General features: G+C 40.4%; 1 protein-coding gene across 1 annotated transcript in view; it reads left to right on the top strand.

Annotated features, from left to right (window-relative positions):
• Nucleotides 1–15,758, top strand: part of FRMD4B (FERM domain containing 4B) — a 124,233-nt gene extending 108,475 nt beyond the window's left edge. Inside the window, exons 17-22 of the mRNA XM_015821731.1 lie at nucleotides 1,523–1,579; nucleotides 3,857–3,995; nucleotides 5,018–5,137; nucleotides 7,173–7,963; nucleotides 10,313–10,445; nucleotides 14,095–15,758. Of these exons, the coding sequence (XP_015677217.1) occupies nucleotides 1,523–1,579; nucleotides 3,857–3,995; nucleotides 5,018–5,137; nucleotides 7,173–7,963; nucleotides 10,313–10,445; nucleotides 14,095–14,215 (1,361 nt within the window). The 3' untranslated portion in view covers nucleotides 14,216–15,758. The remainder of the gene's footprint in view (nucleotides 1–1,522; nucleotides 1,580–3,856; nucleotides 3,996–5,017; nucleotides 5,138–7,172; nucleotides 7,964–10,312; nucleotides 10,446–14,094) is intronic.
• The last annotated feature ends 15 nt before the right edge of the window (nucleotides 15,759–15,773 follow it).

Below are 15,773 nucleotides of genomic sequence, written 5' to 3'. Positions count from 1 at the left end.
CTCAGGCAGGAAACCCTATACCATTTCGGACAAATGGCTGTCCAGTCTCTTCTTAAAAACTTCCAGTGTTGGAGCATTCACCGCTTCTGGAGGCAGGTTGTTCCACTGGTTAATTGTTCTAACTGTCAGGAAGTTTCTCCTTAGTTCTAGGTTGCTTCTCTCTTTGGTTAGTTTCCACCCGTTGCTTCTTGTCCTGCTTCAGGCGCTTTGGAGAATAGCTTGACTCCCTCTTCTTTGTGGCAGCCCCTGAGATATTGGAACACTGCTATCATGTCCCCCCTCGTCCTTCTCTTCATTAAACTAGACATACCCAATTCAAGCAGCCGTTCCTTATATGTTTCAGCCTCCAGTCCCCTAATAATCTTTGTTGCTCTTCTCAGCAACTGATGTGCAAGTGAATCCAGGAACTACACAACCCTTGGTGCATTTGTTCTCTTGTCATCAGCATTATTTCTGATGAAGGCCCGGCATTTACTTTGATTTTCAAACTGCAGTTTATACCTCACCTTTTGGTCTAGCATTAAGAGCTTCAGTTTAGAGCAGAGCTGGCACCACCTTACCAATTTATGACCTTAGGGTTAGAAAAAGGTCATGCATTGATTAACTACATTCAGTAGTTCTAGCTTTTCCCTTTCTTGACTTACATTGACATACAAGGACAAGAGGAAATAATCTTTCCTGGCCTTTTTCCGGTCAAAGCGAATCATAAAAGCAAAACTATAAACACAGCTTGGAAAGGTTGAAGGCAAAAGGAGAAGGGGATGGCAGAGGATGAGATGGTTAGATAGTGTCATTGAGACAATGAACATGAATTTGAGCAAATTCCAGGAGACAGTGGAGGACCGGGGAGCCTGGTATGTTATGGTCCATGGGTTACGAAGAGTTGGACACAACTTAGTGACTGAACAATAACATCAAAACTGTGTAGATCAGGGAAAGGAAGTCAAATGCTCTCCAATGATCCAGTATGATTCTCTAATGTTGGTCATGAGGATTTTTTTGAAACAGTTCATTAAAGATGCAATTGCAGAGAGGGTTTTGCAGGTTTGACTTCAGTATATTCTGGGAATAAATTAAATATATCTCGCATGCTTGTACAGTTGTCGTAAGTTAGTGCTTATGATGTTAGGACGCCAGCGCACTACAGTATGTTAACATTTGTGCAAAGTGCAGCAAATGTTGTGGGACTATGTAGCCTATCTTCAATAGCCACTATTGTAACACGTAAAAGAATCTTAAAAATTAATAGCAGCTGACTTGTTTGGCTTCAGTAAATCGGAGACTTAGTCTGTTCTCTGAGCGCGTTAGCGATGATTTGCTTGGAGCTAACGCTCCAGCTAATAAAACTCAGACTCCACTTTACTGATGAGTGTTCTTAATTATTCATTTTACTTGTGCATAGCAACCTATCCTGGAAGTATGTGATCACATGCAATCTTAATAATTGTATGCTATAATGTATCTAAGGTTCCAAACTGCAGCTTTGTCACTCATGAGTATCCTTTTTTTTGCTTCTCCACAGATGAAATTATACCATCTGAGAGCAGCTCCTTGTCTGATACAACATCTTTTGAAGATGGTGCGTATTCCCATACTCTTAACTTTAAAAGCAAAATACACACAGGAAATGTTATATTCTGTATTTCTTGTCTTCTCTGGGTGTGGAGGTAAAGAGAGGAAATTTGATTTCTGTAACAGCTGGCACCTTTACAAAGGCCAGGCTACTTCTAAATAAATATTCCTGCTAGCAAATGAGCATGTCCAAGCAGTTGGGCTTTAGAGATGTTCACAGAAGGAATGTTTTCAATGCCTCTCTGTTCTGTAGTCATATCTCTGTCTATGTGTTTGGAGGAACAAACACATGGAAGCAGATTTTCAACAGTGTGGGAGGGTGTTTTGTCCAAGTCTCAGGGCAGTGATCAGATTCCCAGGTGATTTTGGAGCCAGACCAAAATGAATCACGCCAGTGAATAAAGAAACTTTAAGCTTTATTGTTTAACGGTAGCAAACAGATTGAACGACATGACATAAAAAGCATGCATACCAAGCACGATGATGCCCAAATTTCTTATAAGCTGTGAGGAGTTCTTTCATAATCTCAGTAGAGATATATCTCAAGAGTGGCCACTTTCCATAGTACTCAGTGCTAAGTTCTATGCAGAAACTCTCCACAAACAACATCAATTCCTGGGTTTCCATCAAAACCTGGCAACATGACTTCACGGCCCGGCTATATTTCTGAGATTGCAAGACCTGACCTTAACTTGGAGGCACATGATTGTGAGATTTTCACAGGTTTACAGTATGGGAAGCTATGTGAAGATTCTCCTCTTCCTCCTCTATTCAGCAAGGTAAAAAAATAAAGGAGTCCCTGCGGATTTTACTCTGCTAGTCGTTGCTGAGCCATTAACCCAGTACTCTCCAAAGACATTTCTTTAGTCAGGTGGCCAGCATAATGTCACGGAGCACCAGGGTTTTTTTTCTCATAGAACACCCAGAACGGAGTTCCGGCACCTTTTTTGGATGGAACCTTGTAGGGTAGGCAAGGCGGGTTGTATGACGTGTGTGAGTTCCAGCACCTTTTTTTTTTTTTTTTTTTAGAAAAAAAGCACTCAGCCAAACTGATCCCAGATAGTAAAGGGGGTTCTGAGCCATTCATTTTTATATATATGTAAAAAGAAACTCAGGTGCTAGTGGGTTAAAGCAGAAAGAAGAAAGACAATATGCTGATACAATCTCCTAATCTTCATGAACATTTAACTCATATAAACAAGCAATTATTATCCTTTTTAATCTTTCAGTGCTGCCATAATGATACCTGGGTTTGTTACTTCCTGCCAGCTAATACTGGGCTGGGTTAGCTATACTCCCTTGATTAGTCATTAGTCCTAAATAGAACCCCACAATCCTATTTATTATCACATAAAAAATGTGCCAAATTCTTTCATTTTGATGAGGCAATGCTTTCCAGTTGGTTAGTCTCAAGAACAAAGCTACCGGCATTGGAATGAATCCTGTACAGTGCCTTACCTGGTCATGTTTTGAAGCAGAGAATTTTTTTAAATCCTCAATTTCTGTGCATAAATTTTTACTCTAGAAGTTATAAACATGGCCTGAGTTTTTCACAAGTGGTCAACCACTGACCAGTTTATTAGCCAGCAGCATTTATTTTACTGTTTTTATCACTGTACATACTACATTCCTAACTGGGGAAAGAGAAAAAAATGATGTGATCAGTCAAAAGTTTCAAACAATAGTTACAGTAAGAAAGCAAGTAAGAAAACGGCTAATAAAAAATTATCACTGTGGCTTAAAGCTTTAATCCTCCAGTTTTTGAATGGAATCTATCCATTTGGACTTCTTTAAAGTCCTAGCTGAACTAAAGATAGGATTTTCAGGTCAAAATCATTCCAGTTTTTATTCATAACAAATTCTTCTCAAAAATTGTCTAATCAAAACACAGCCTTGGTACGATGCATCCTCAAAGTTGTTTAAGAGCTGTCTCTTAAAGAAGCACTAGCGAAAACCAGTTGTCATCCCACAGTCTTACACATGGAATAAGGGTGTTTAATTACAGGATGACTGTGTGCCTAGGGAATTAGTTGGCTTTCCTTAGTTGGATGTATTAATCCAGATGGTGTGCATCCATCTGTGTGAAATGATCGAATTTGGATTCATCACTGAGCAGTATTTTGGGCTCAATAGTCTAATGTGCTTCTTCATCTCACTTTTGTGAAAGTACCACGGGTTCATAAAGGAAGAAATAGAATATTTCTTTCCAATAGAAATATAAAGAGTTATGTAAGGATTGGATAACACAAAATCATGCTGTTTCTTCCAATTAATTCTTTTTAAGGCAATACTTCCCTTACTGTGGCAGTCCAAAGAATAATCTCTCTGCCAGCCTCTCCACCACCCAAAACTCTTGGAGTGGAGAAGATCCATCTCAGGAAGTCTTCCATGAATGAACAGCTCTTAGAACAGAGACACTCCAGGTATGGGACCATTGATGATGTTCAAGCTGCAATAGCTTTATTGCTTTGTTGTTGTTGTTGTTGTTGTTGTTGTTTTTTAAAAAAAACTTTCCATGCATTGCCAGATACTTTAAAGTGGTAAGGTTTTTTTTTTAACTGTTGCTATGATTGATTGATTGATTGATTGATTGATTGATTACTTTTTCTACTAAAAGATGCATACGAAATGCCTTGTAACAAAAGAGCTTGCATTCTGTTTTCATAGTGATTTCTATAGTCTGAGCTTTCACCTATGATCTGAATGTAAATGTATAGATTCTTCCAGAACACATCGTCCCGGAGAAGATCAATCTATTTTATTTCAGAGAATTAACAGTGATTTGATATCTCATAACTAATCAGATTTTGCAGTGGCCTCAAACATCTCAACTGCTTGGCACCAGGAGCTAGCGTTATACAAAAAAATGGCAGGACTAAACCTAAACCACTAAGACTCAAGTGATTTCCCTGCCCAACCCCTGCTGGTCAGGGAGTCATTTTAAGCAGTTCCTTGCTAAAATGCCAGAACCAGAAAACTGGGAACTCCTTATACCTGCATGATGCCATAGGAATAGAGCCAAGGCCTTCTCCGAATCTTCATTTTTTATTTTTTTTTATTAAGTTTATATGCCACCCCTCTCACTGGAAAAGAGTCTCATTAGCTGAAGCTTTCAGCAACTGTAATATATAAGAATAATATATTAATAGCTCATAATGATTGTGTGCTATGAAGACTATATTAACTTTGTGATCATTTCTCCCTCTGCCCTGTTTCATTGCCTGTGCTACCTTTTTAAGCCTCTCCCTGCTTAGTAGCAACTGTTTTGCAAAGTAGGTTGCAGTATGATGCTCTTCTGCGTGAAATCTGTTAGCACTCACTGTTACAAGCACTGTTCTTGCATTGTCAGCCTGTAGGAAAATCGTATCCATGCTGGTATTCTTTGCATTGGTTTGAAGATACTAGAATGATGCTGGTCACTAGATCCCTTTGTTTCTAATCATAGAGATTCTCTGTCAACTCATAGCAGTCCATACCGGACAGCCGAGAGGCAACACCATGGAGGAAGAAGTATGCCCACAACACCAGTCCTCACACGCAATGCCTACAGTAGCACTCACTTGCCGTAAGTCATTCCCGTGCTATTTTTTTTCTCCTCATTTGAGTTGAAAGTTATTTCCTATTCTTGTACAAAAGGCATATTACAGCCAAAACCTATAGGTGTGTCCACAGTAGTTCTCAGTCGATTTGCTACAGCTGAGGTGAATTTGATGCATAAATATCTTTGAATCAGAGTACTTGAACAGGAAGCTTCGTTTCTAATTATTTTTAGGTACAGTAGAATTAAATGGGCTTATAGTCTTCAAAGCTAGAAACTGAGTCAGCCAAAAAAGGGGTTGGCCAGGAAGTACAAAGGACAGGACAATTATGGTTTTACCCAAATGGATGTGGCAGGTTTGGGAAGAAGAGACTTTGGGTTTTAATGAGTTGAGGGGTTTAGTACTTCAGAGTAAATTTGAGTACTACTTCTGAGTAACATGTTCCTATGGAAATCACATATGCACACATAAGATTGCCTCTTGAAGTTTTGAGGACCAAAGAATGGCATTTGAGGATCCACAGAGAATGCCCACTTCTCCTAAAAGTTGGTTTAGAAGTAATAGTGTCATATTATTACCTAACTTAGTTTGAAGGGTTTACCTAATCTAGTTACTAGAAAGAAATTTCCTGAATAAATATCAGTCACAATAATGATTAGCTTTAACACCCAGCAAGATTGTGAGCTGAGAAAATGTTAGGAAATTCTTAGATCAGTATTTCTCAGTAACTTTGGAATGTGGTTGATTATTAGAAACATGACGTTGAAAGATTGTTCTTTCCAAAGTAAATATAAATAGTATCCAATATTTGTTTATGCCATATGATTATTACTTACAACTGTAGGATTACTATGGAGATTGGATTTTGTTCCCCTTCTACACACACACACACCCCACACACACACTCACACACTATATGACCACATAGTTGAGAAAGCAACATTATGCACAATTCAGTTGCAAACTTAACTAATTTATAAAACTTGATTTGATTCACAAAAGTGACAGAACTGCTGAAGAATATTCTTACATTTTTCTGTCTCGGGCAAAATTTGACAGATTTATGAAGATTTGGTGCTTGATTGTTTGATACTACATTGCATCTCAGAAAAGTGTTCTGTAGCACTGCAATTCTTAATTACATCATTTATTTTAATTCTCATATTTATTTAACTACTGAGCCCTGATGATAGCTATTATTCTGATATGTATTATATCAAAGATCCTCAAATCCTATGTCACTGACAAGTCTCATGTTTTGGTTCAACTGCTTTCCTACTATACATATTATGTACATAGGTTCATGGCTCACGTGTAACATTGGATACAGCTTTCATGTCATTCATTGCCACCTTAGATGAATTCATTTTTAATTTTCATGCAAGATAATATTTTACCATTTAGTTGAATATTATTGTGCTGATTGTACAGTTGATTCACTGTTCACTTACGAATTATTTCTGTGATCAGGTATGTAGAATTTATTCGTCAGCAGTGAAATACCAACTTGCTTGTAATTCTATAGTTTTATTAAAAGAACGGTGTGGTGGCCTACTGGTGAAGACACTTGTCTCCCACTTGGAAGGTTGAGCGGTTAATCCTAGGTAGCAACAGATGTTTCTCTCTTAGAACTCAAAGATAAATATTTGCTGCGAACTCGGCATAGGCATCAGGAAGGGCATCCAGCCAGTAAACGCTTGATTCCATCAGTCGTTATGACTCTTCCCTGAATTACAGGATCGTAAAAAAGGGAGTTTATTGAACTATAGAATAAAGTTCCGCTGCATAATATAGCATGAAGCAAATTTGCAGCCCCTTTCAACTTCATATATATAAAATACTCCCTGTTAGGATTTTCCTTGAGAAAAATCTCAAAAAGGTGATACCGCCATCCGTAGGTATCCTGCTGTGTTGTTGAATTGCTGTGATGTGTTTACTTATCTTTTACTTTGCTGACTTTGTTTGAAATGTACTATACTTTCTTTGAATCTATTGCTCTATGCTCTTATGGGAACTGACTTGTCTGCTTTCCTTGTAACAAAAACCTGTTTCTTTTTTCAGATCCGATACTTCCCCTCAGCACTGTTTGGAGACCCAAACTGCCTTCTTATCTGAAACCACCAGTGAAAAGCCAGTGTTCACCCTTTCAAAATCCCAAAGAAGTAGCAGCACAGAAATCCTAGATGATGGATCCTCCTACACCAGCCAATCCAGTGCAGAGTATTACTGCATGACCCCAAATTCAAAGCCCTGCTATAGCACCCAAACGCTTGACAACCGCACTAGAAACAGGAGACGGTCCAAGAAACTGAACATTTCTGCTTCCAGTTCAGGAAGTATGCCTAACCTAGCCCAGAAGGACAACTGCAATGGGGTCTACGCAAAAAAGCAAGGACAGATGCCGACCAGTTGCTACATTTCTGGCTATGCCCCTTCTACAGGGGGCGACATATATTACAACGGTGGCTATGTATACGAGAACGGCACAGAGGGCCAATACACGGTCAACCCTTCCTATCGTTCCTCAGCACACTATGGGTACGAACGTCGATATCGGGAATTCAGATCTTTCCACGAAGATGAAATGGAGCGAGTGCCACACAATCCGTACGCCACGCTGCGCTTGCCACGGAAGCCATCAATGAAAACAGAGCACATCACTAAAAATATCCACAAGGCCTTAGTTGCGGAGCATCTTCGTGGCTGGTACCAGCGTGCCTCTGGGCAAAAAGAGCAGGTTTTCGGCTTGCAGGCAGGCCTTGATGCTGATCGTGAGTCCCAGAGAGGTCTAGGCTGTACTGGACTACAGATGCTAAGTTGTCAAAGCAGTCATTCATCTTCTTTCTCTTTAGGTAACTATACCGCTTGTCAGTTTTTTTTGTAACTGCTCTGTTTTGTGTTGATGTTCCTCAGAGATCTTGCATGCTTCAGTCCAATGCATGAATAATGGCCTCTGCCTGCAGGAGGTTTATCTAGTCACCATGAAACGCCATCCATTCATTTGAATGAGCAAAACTCTTATTTTAATAAGTGGGAAATTTTTCTTCCATAGAAGCTCATTATCAGATAATAGAAGGAAGCGTTTAATTAGATTGCAAACGGCGGGGCGAGGTATAGAAAAGAGAATTCTCCAATAATTGGAGGTTAAAAACTTGAGTGATTTGGGAATATGGAATATGAGTAGCTATACAATGGGCTGAATGCAACACAAAAATGGAATACTTTGCATTCCCAGCAATGGTAGCCATCATCTGGCTGATAATTTGGGAACTGCACTCTTAAAACACCCCAAAAGCATCTGGTTAGGGAAGGCTGAGATGCCCTGAATAGTATTAATCTACCATCTTTCAGATGTCTTAGACTGTAATTTCCAGAAATACTTACCAGCATGACCAGTGCTCATAGCAATAGTCCAAAATGTCAGAGGATGTGGATCTTGGTTGTACCTGTTATAGATTATAGCTTGAGTGAATTTAGATGTCAGCACTTACCCACTATTTTATTCATTATTTACATGCAACATTTAATGTGCAACTTGCTATTTAAGTGTTCCTCTTCATTAGGTCAGCTTAGTCATGGCACTATCCTTCACAAATCAAAATCAGAAAAACTCTCAACCAAGTGTTGTGGATTTTATCCAAGTAATTGATGAGATTTCTGTTATACTGGTTTTAAAAGAATGGTCATACTGGTTTGTAATACGGTCGGGTGTCAACAGTGTGTGCAGGAGGTTAAGAAATTTGAGACAAGCCTTACAGGTTTGTACAAATGGCTCATCAAATCCCACATCCTGTCTCCCATAGGGATGAGGGCCTGAAGGAGCCAAGTGTTTAATCACAGGAGATAACCTTTAAAAGGCATCCCATATTTGTGCAGTGGAAAAGTCCATAAGATAGTTATAATAGTTGTAGAATTTATTCTGCTGCGGCTTCTTAGCCCGCAACTTTTTCAGTGTTATTGAAAAAGAGGTAAACTATCGGCAGCCTTTCATTGTAAAATGTTATCCCAAATATATGGGTTCTGTACAGGTATTATACAATTCTGGAAATTGGGTACACTTTTGAAAGTGAAAAAAAAATACACAAACTTCAGAAAACCTTAAAATGTGGCAGAGCCTAAATGGTATTAGAAGGTGTTGGGTTAGAATTAAGAAAACTCAGGTAAAAATTCCACATTCAATCTCTCTCCCAAACCAACTCACATGGGTAGGAGAGGATAAAATTGAGAAAGTGGCTATAATGAGCTCCTATAGGAAGGACAGGTTCTAACTCTAGCAAATGTATCTGCCATTGCTGGTGATAAGTTCCAAATGTTAGATAAAGAGCGATGGCCCCAGAGCACCAGGTGAGCTTTCTTGCTAAATGGAGATTTAAAGCAGCCTTTTCAGTCCAAATCCAACACCCTAATCCAGTGGTGGCGAACCTATGGCACACGTGCCAGAGGCGGCACTCAGAGCCCTCTCTGTGGGCACCTGCGCCGTTGCTCCAGCCCCGCCTCCCCCCTCTCCTCGCTAGCAGCCCCCCCAGAGCAGAGTCACCCCTGAGCGCAGCCCGTGCAGAGCAGCACAGCCAAGGACATGGCAGCTGGGCAGCAGGGGCAAGACTCCGCCGTCACGCCCCATTGCACGCAGTTGATGCTGCGGGGCGGAGGGGGGGCTGCCATGGCGCTGCTGAGCCGCCTGGGTGATATGCGGCAGGCTTGGAGGTGGTGGGCGGGCGCGGGGCGTGGGGACGGAGCGGGGGGGATGGGGCAGGCCCGGGTTTTCGGCACTCGGTCTCTAAAAGGTTCGCCATCACTGCCCTAACCAGTACATCACCAGGAAGATGGTCATTTTTAATTTCATCTTTCATTTTAGATCTTTTGCTGAAAGCCAGTGAGCTCAGCATTAATTTGCTAAAGCTCACCTTATTTCGGCAAAGCCGGAATAAAATGTATAAAATACTTTAAGATAACCTTCCCCAATGTAGTTCATGTAGATGTATCAGGATCCAACTCCCAAGTGCTAGATTGGGAGAGGGGGCTGCATTAAAAGGAGTGTTCTAATCAAATTGGCATTTCCCTTTCATCTGGGATGTTTTGTACAGTATTTCTTTGAACTCAACCCTGTAGCCAAATTTTTATCTAAGCAGTTCTTATCCAAATGAAGAAAGGTTCATTGCTGTCATTCTTTTTCCCCTTATCTCTTCTTTCCTCAATTGCAGCATCCTCAACAAATTCCTCCGTGAACTGGCGAAATCAGGTTTTGTTAGGACTTCCTGATTATGATACACTATCACAGTCCTCCTTTGCCAGCTGTTACGGGAATGTGTATGGGAACCACCCACTGCAGAGCAGGTGAGGCGTGGGTTTATCTCTGCAGCTTTTGCGAACCTAGAAAGACCTACATGTTGGACAGCGACCCCTACAGTATGCTTCATGTTGCTGAAAAATTTGCTTTATAAACTGTAGCACACACTTGCAAAACCATAGACTTGGGGTGGGGAACTTGGGGTGGGAGAAGGTTAAAAGACCACATCTGTATAGGAATAATCAGGTGCTGCATCTCACCCCAATGAAGCCAACAGTGAGCCAGACGCAGGGAGAAAAAAATAGCACAAACATAAAGCTATATATAATGTAATTGTCCATTTCCAGGACCTGATTTCCTGAAGTCTGCCCTTTACCTGATATCAGATCAGTTCAACCTGTTTAGTGCAATCCAGGCCCAATTCAAAGAGCTGGTAATTACTTTTAAAGCTCAACTTGGCATAACACCAGGATGCCTCTGTCAACTCCTTGCCAGAACAAAATATGCCCATCCAGTCCAGTCATGAAGAGAGGACTTGCTGAAAGTTCTCTCTCTTCCTGAAGTTTGCAGGAGATGGTAAAACAAAAGACTTTCCCTGTAATAATTCCCGAAGTATGGAATAACTTCCTCCTAGAAATATGTGCAGACCACACCTTTCTGCAGTTCCATAAACAGATTAAAACTGATTTATTTCAACACCCTTTTGGTGCCAGGTGACTGCCTTGGACACCTATGTTAGGTATTATTTGTAGTTTTATCTTTCCTCAGAGTTGGGAGGTGGGGTTTTTTGGTACTGCTCTGGATTTAACTATTTAGCCTGTGTTCTTTTGTTTTTCCTTTTGTTTGATGTTACATGACACTCATAATCCTGTGGGATTGGGGAGAGTTCTAAGTCCTGTCAAATAAATAAATGGAAGTATAAAAATATTTTATTGTTGTATACAGAGTTGCCTTTTGTGAGATGGACAGCTAGCTATTCAAATTTGATGAATAAATAAATAAAGACAAAGGCACCGCCACACCCGGGCCTTCTTTGTGTATTCTGTTTGTCTCTTTCTTTTCCAATCTGGCTTCTGAAAATAGATATAAAGTTAGGTAGGGCAGCCCCCTTTAGCCTGTTTACTTGAGTTTGGTGAGGCTGAGAGTTGCAGCTTAATAGCTGGGATGGCACCAAGCTGCCAAATACAGGTTTATGCATTTTAAACAAAATGCATTTGTGTTCTCCAGATGACACCTTTAAAGACACCATCAATAACCCTCATGCCTCGTTTTTAATTACTTTTTTTTTTCCCTTGTATTTTCTCCTTGGCTTTCATGGCACTTCTGCCAACAGCAAGTAGCTTGAAGTTTCCCTTCAGTGCTGCCAATTGCTTCCCCCCCCCAATCCTGAGGTTTCTATTTGTTTGTTTCCCTAATCCTGTTTTGTGCCTGTTCCCTCTCCCTTTCCCTTTTCTGTTTCGTTGTCTTAAATTCTTTTCTCCCTTAGAGCAAAGCCTTTCTGTGTCTTTAACATCTGCAGGAATGACTTGATGTTTAAATATCTTGAAGTAAGAGGATCCAAGTACTTGTGACCAGTGGGGTGGGTGGTTTGAACTAGATCAGGGGTGTCAAACTGCTGGCCTGCGGGCCGGTTGCATCATACAGAGGCCGTGCCCAGCCCAGCTCCGGCAATGCAAAAAAAGTTGCGATACGTCACAACACGTCACGTGACGCAGCAAGTTTGACAGGTCACGTGAACTAGAGGATTGCTTATTGCTGAGCAGACTTAACGTGAAGTGAATTTGTGATGTTGTGGCATTTGCTTCATTTTAAAGAGGGCTTTTAAAACTGACCTGTTCCAGGTGGTTTTCTTTTTTAAAAAAAAAAAAAAGGCTTAAAGATGAAACAAAAAATATAACCAAACAAAAATTGTGAGTTCTTTTATTGTTTGATTAATGTCATCTTTTAGGAGAATTGCCAAGGCCTATTTAGCACATTTTTACCACAGAACAAAAATAAAATGAGAGATGGTTTTGCTGACAAATTCCGGCAGCATATTCTGTTACTTTGGGGGGGAGCTGCAGAGTAGGAGCTGGGGGTGCCATGAATAACCAAGAGCTACTCCTTCTCCATTCTTGCTCTAAACTATTACAGGTAGTCCTCATTTAGCAACTGTCTCATATAGCAACCATTCAACAGTTATGATAATAATAAAGAAGTAACTTGCAACCACTGCCTGCTTTTACAACCTCCACAGGTCTGTAAAGCAGAGGAAAGCTGAAATAAGATCATAAACACAGTTCATTGCTCAGTTGACGATCCCAATTATGGTTGCTAAATGAGGACAATCTTATCTGTTTTATTGCCAACTAGATGACCTCCAAGGTCCCTTCCAACTTTATCATCATCATCATCATCATCATCATTATTATTATTATTATTATTATTATTATTAAGACTATCTTGTAAACTGAGGCTTACTTCATAGTTAACGCTTCACCATTCCGGTCAGAAGGTATAGGTAATATACACATATATACTATTCTGTGTATAAACCAGTCCTAAATTTTCAGGGTGAGATGAGATAGAAATACCATTTCTGTGTATTTTTTAATGGGTGTTTAGTTATAAGGATATCATTTACTATTGCTGTATGTTCATGGCGGTGACTTTAAAAAAAATACATACACAAATAGTCCTCAACTTATGACCACAGTTGGGACTGGATAATTTATTGCTAAGCAGTGCAGTTGTTAAGTAAGGCATCCAATTTTATTACTGTGGTATTGCTGTGGTTGTCATCACGTGATTGCAAGTTTCCAACTGTTCCTGCCAGCTTCGCACTCATTTCGTTTTGTTGGAAACCAGCTGGGAGGTTCGCAAGTCACAAACATTTGACCATAGGATGTTGCAGCAGCTGTAAATGTGAGCCAGTTGCCAGGTGCCTGGATCACAATATTGTGACTGTGGGGATGCTGTTCATAAGTATGAGGATCGGTTATAAGTAATTTTTTTTCATTGTAATTTCAAATGGTCACTAATGAACGGTCATAAGTTGAGGTCTGCCTGTATAACAGATTGACTGTTATCTAAATGGCTATTGACTGTGTGGCTTGTGGACTGCATCCATTAGTGTCTTTCCAACACCCTGCCTTCATAATGCTTGAATGAACTTAACTTCCTGGCCCAAAGGGGCTTTTCCAAAAGCCAATTGGACTTCCTTGGGTTTTTTTCTTTGAAAATGTTTTGCTTCTCATCCAAGAAGTTTCTTCAGTTCCGGAACTGAAGAAATTTCTTGGATGAGAAGCAAAACATTTAAACAAAAAACAAAAAAAACCCCAAGAAATTCCAATTGCCTTTTGGAAAAGCACCTTTGGAACAACCATGACCTGGATCAGAGGTCTTCAAACGTGGCCCTTTTATGACTTGTGGACTTCAACTGAGGAATTCTGGGAGTTGAAGTCCACAAGTCATAAAAGGGCCACGTTTGAAGACCCCTGACCTGGATGATTGAGAAACTCCAAAGACTCTTAGCTTTTATGGGGTTTTGGATGCCCATAAATTTATGTCGCAGTCAGGAAATAGCACAGTGCAGGTTGCCTTCTCTTCAAGTTGGCTTCAAGGCATCCCTTGAAAGAACGGGGAGGTCTGCTTAGAAAGAAGGTGAACTCTAAAGGAACACCTGGCCTACCACTGATGGTTGTGCTTCTTTTCCAGGATATATCCTGAAACTAACCAGTTGGGCAGCAGCAGTAGGAACCCTTTGCAAGACGGTCTTCAAGAGAGCGAGCAGAGACTTTTCTGGCACGAGGATTCAAAACCTGGGACTTTAGTATGAACCCGCCCTCTCCTTCAAACGCCCCATGTGCCTTGCACCTTACACATTTTCCCCACGAAAATGAGGTTCCTGGTGCAGCCACTCCGTCAAGGAGGTTGTGCTGGGAGGACAAGAAGCATTCAGTGTCAGAGAAACCGGAAGGGTCTCAACCTGTGCTAGCACAACAAGTATGAATCTGAATACCCTCAGCAAAGGAAGAGGACTCCAGTTGCCTGCTTTTAAAGCTCCTAACCTTCAGATGCTACTTTGGGTTAAAAGTATTTTTGAAAGCACTTTTTATTTTTATTTTTTAAGATAAAATGGGGGAGCCGTTGTGGACGTTGCAAAACATCCCAAAATGTGAAAAGAAGATACTTGTTGGGATGAGGTTATTTTTTAGCAGCACAATTTGGAGAGAGAGAGAGAAGCAGGCAACGTGAGAGTGTGGCATCTGCCAATCAAGAAGATTCTATTGAAGGATGCCACGAGCATAATGAGCAGAGTGGAAGATTGGCTTGGTATTGCAATGCTACTTGAAGGATGCTTGGTTGTGTGTGTGTGCGTGTGTGTGTGAGTGTGTTTTTTTAAAAACAGTATTCCGAATAAGGTTAAAGTTCTTTTAAAGGTATGCCATCTTGGGTATATATATCCATAAGTTTAAACACGGAGTGGGAGGGGGGTGGGGGCAGAGAAGCAGTTGCACATAAAGGTAATAAAGCATTGTTGTTTTCCTGACTTTTTTTTTTAAAAAATGCAATTTTACATGTTCTCTTCCCCATCCTTTCCCATGTTGCTTTGTAATGATCAAGGTTTAATATAGAATGCACCAGGATAAACATTTGAGGTGCTTTCACGGAATTGTTTACAAGAGCTACACTGTCTTCCATTTGCAACACTCCCAGATTCCCCCCCCCCTTTTTTTTTCTTCTGTGTTTCTTCTTTCCAGAAAAAACAAAATCCTTACAGTTAAATAAAAAAAAAAGGCAAAAAAGCAGCACAATAACTTTTGAATACAAGCAACCAGGCGCTTCCTCTGTCCAGAAACCTCATAATATCCAATGACTGGAAACAGAAACTTTGCAGTTGACCAATTGGGGGCTATCTGGGCCAGTATTACTCTTTGTTTAATAGTGAATGCAAATACATTAATTACACCATGTAGGTGCCTTTAAATCGATAGGCATTAATAAAATGAGAGAAAAAAGTACAAGATGTGCAGAACAAATGCACAAAGAAGTCTGATCTTTGAGGAGGATCCATTGGCTAGGATTGGCAGTGTGGGAACAGGGCGAAGCAGGAAGTAATCCAGGTTGGGAATTGAATCAAGAGCCGACAATCTTGAATTCCCGTTTGGTAAATCAGGAGCTGGATACATGTTTTGTTTCCACCCTTCTGTGAAATCAGCTGATCTGATCTGTGAATGGAAATGTGTGCATACATTATAAATTGACTTCTATAACTTGGGACCACAGAGTAATAAGTGACTATTCCAATAAACTCAGTAAATTTTGGGTTTGGTGCAAAAGAGAGAGATAAAAATCAAGTTACAGGTTTTTGCCACGAAGGATCAGCCTACCTC

Source organism: Protobothrops mucrosquamatus, unplaced genomic scaffold (assembly GCF_001527695.2).
Source record: "Protobothrops mucrosquamatus isolate PMUCROS unplaced genomic scaffold, P.Mucros_1.0 scaffold1393, whole genome shotgun sequence".
Lineage (NCBI taxonomy): Eukaryota > Metazoa > Chordata > Lepidosauria > Squamata > Viperidae > Protobothrops > Protobothrops mucrosquamatus.
Note: the sequence above shows the minus strand (reverse complement) of the source record. Positions and strands in the feature narration are given on the sequence as shown.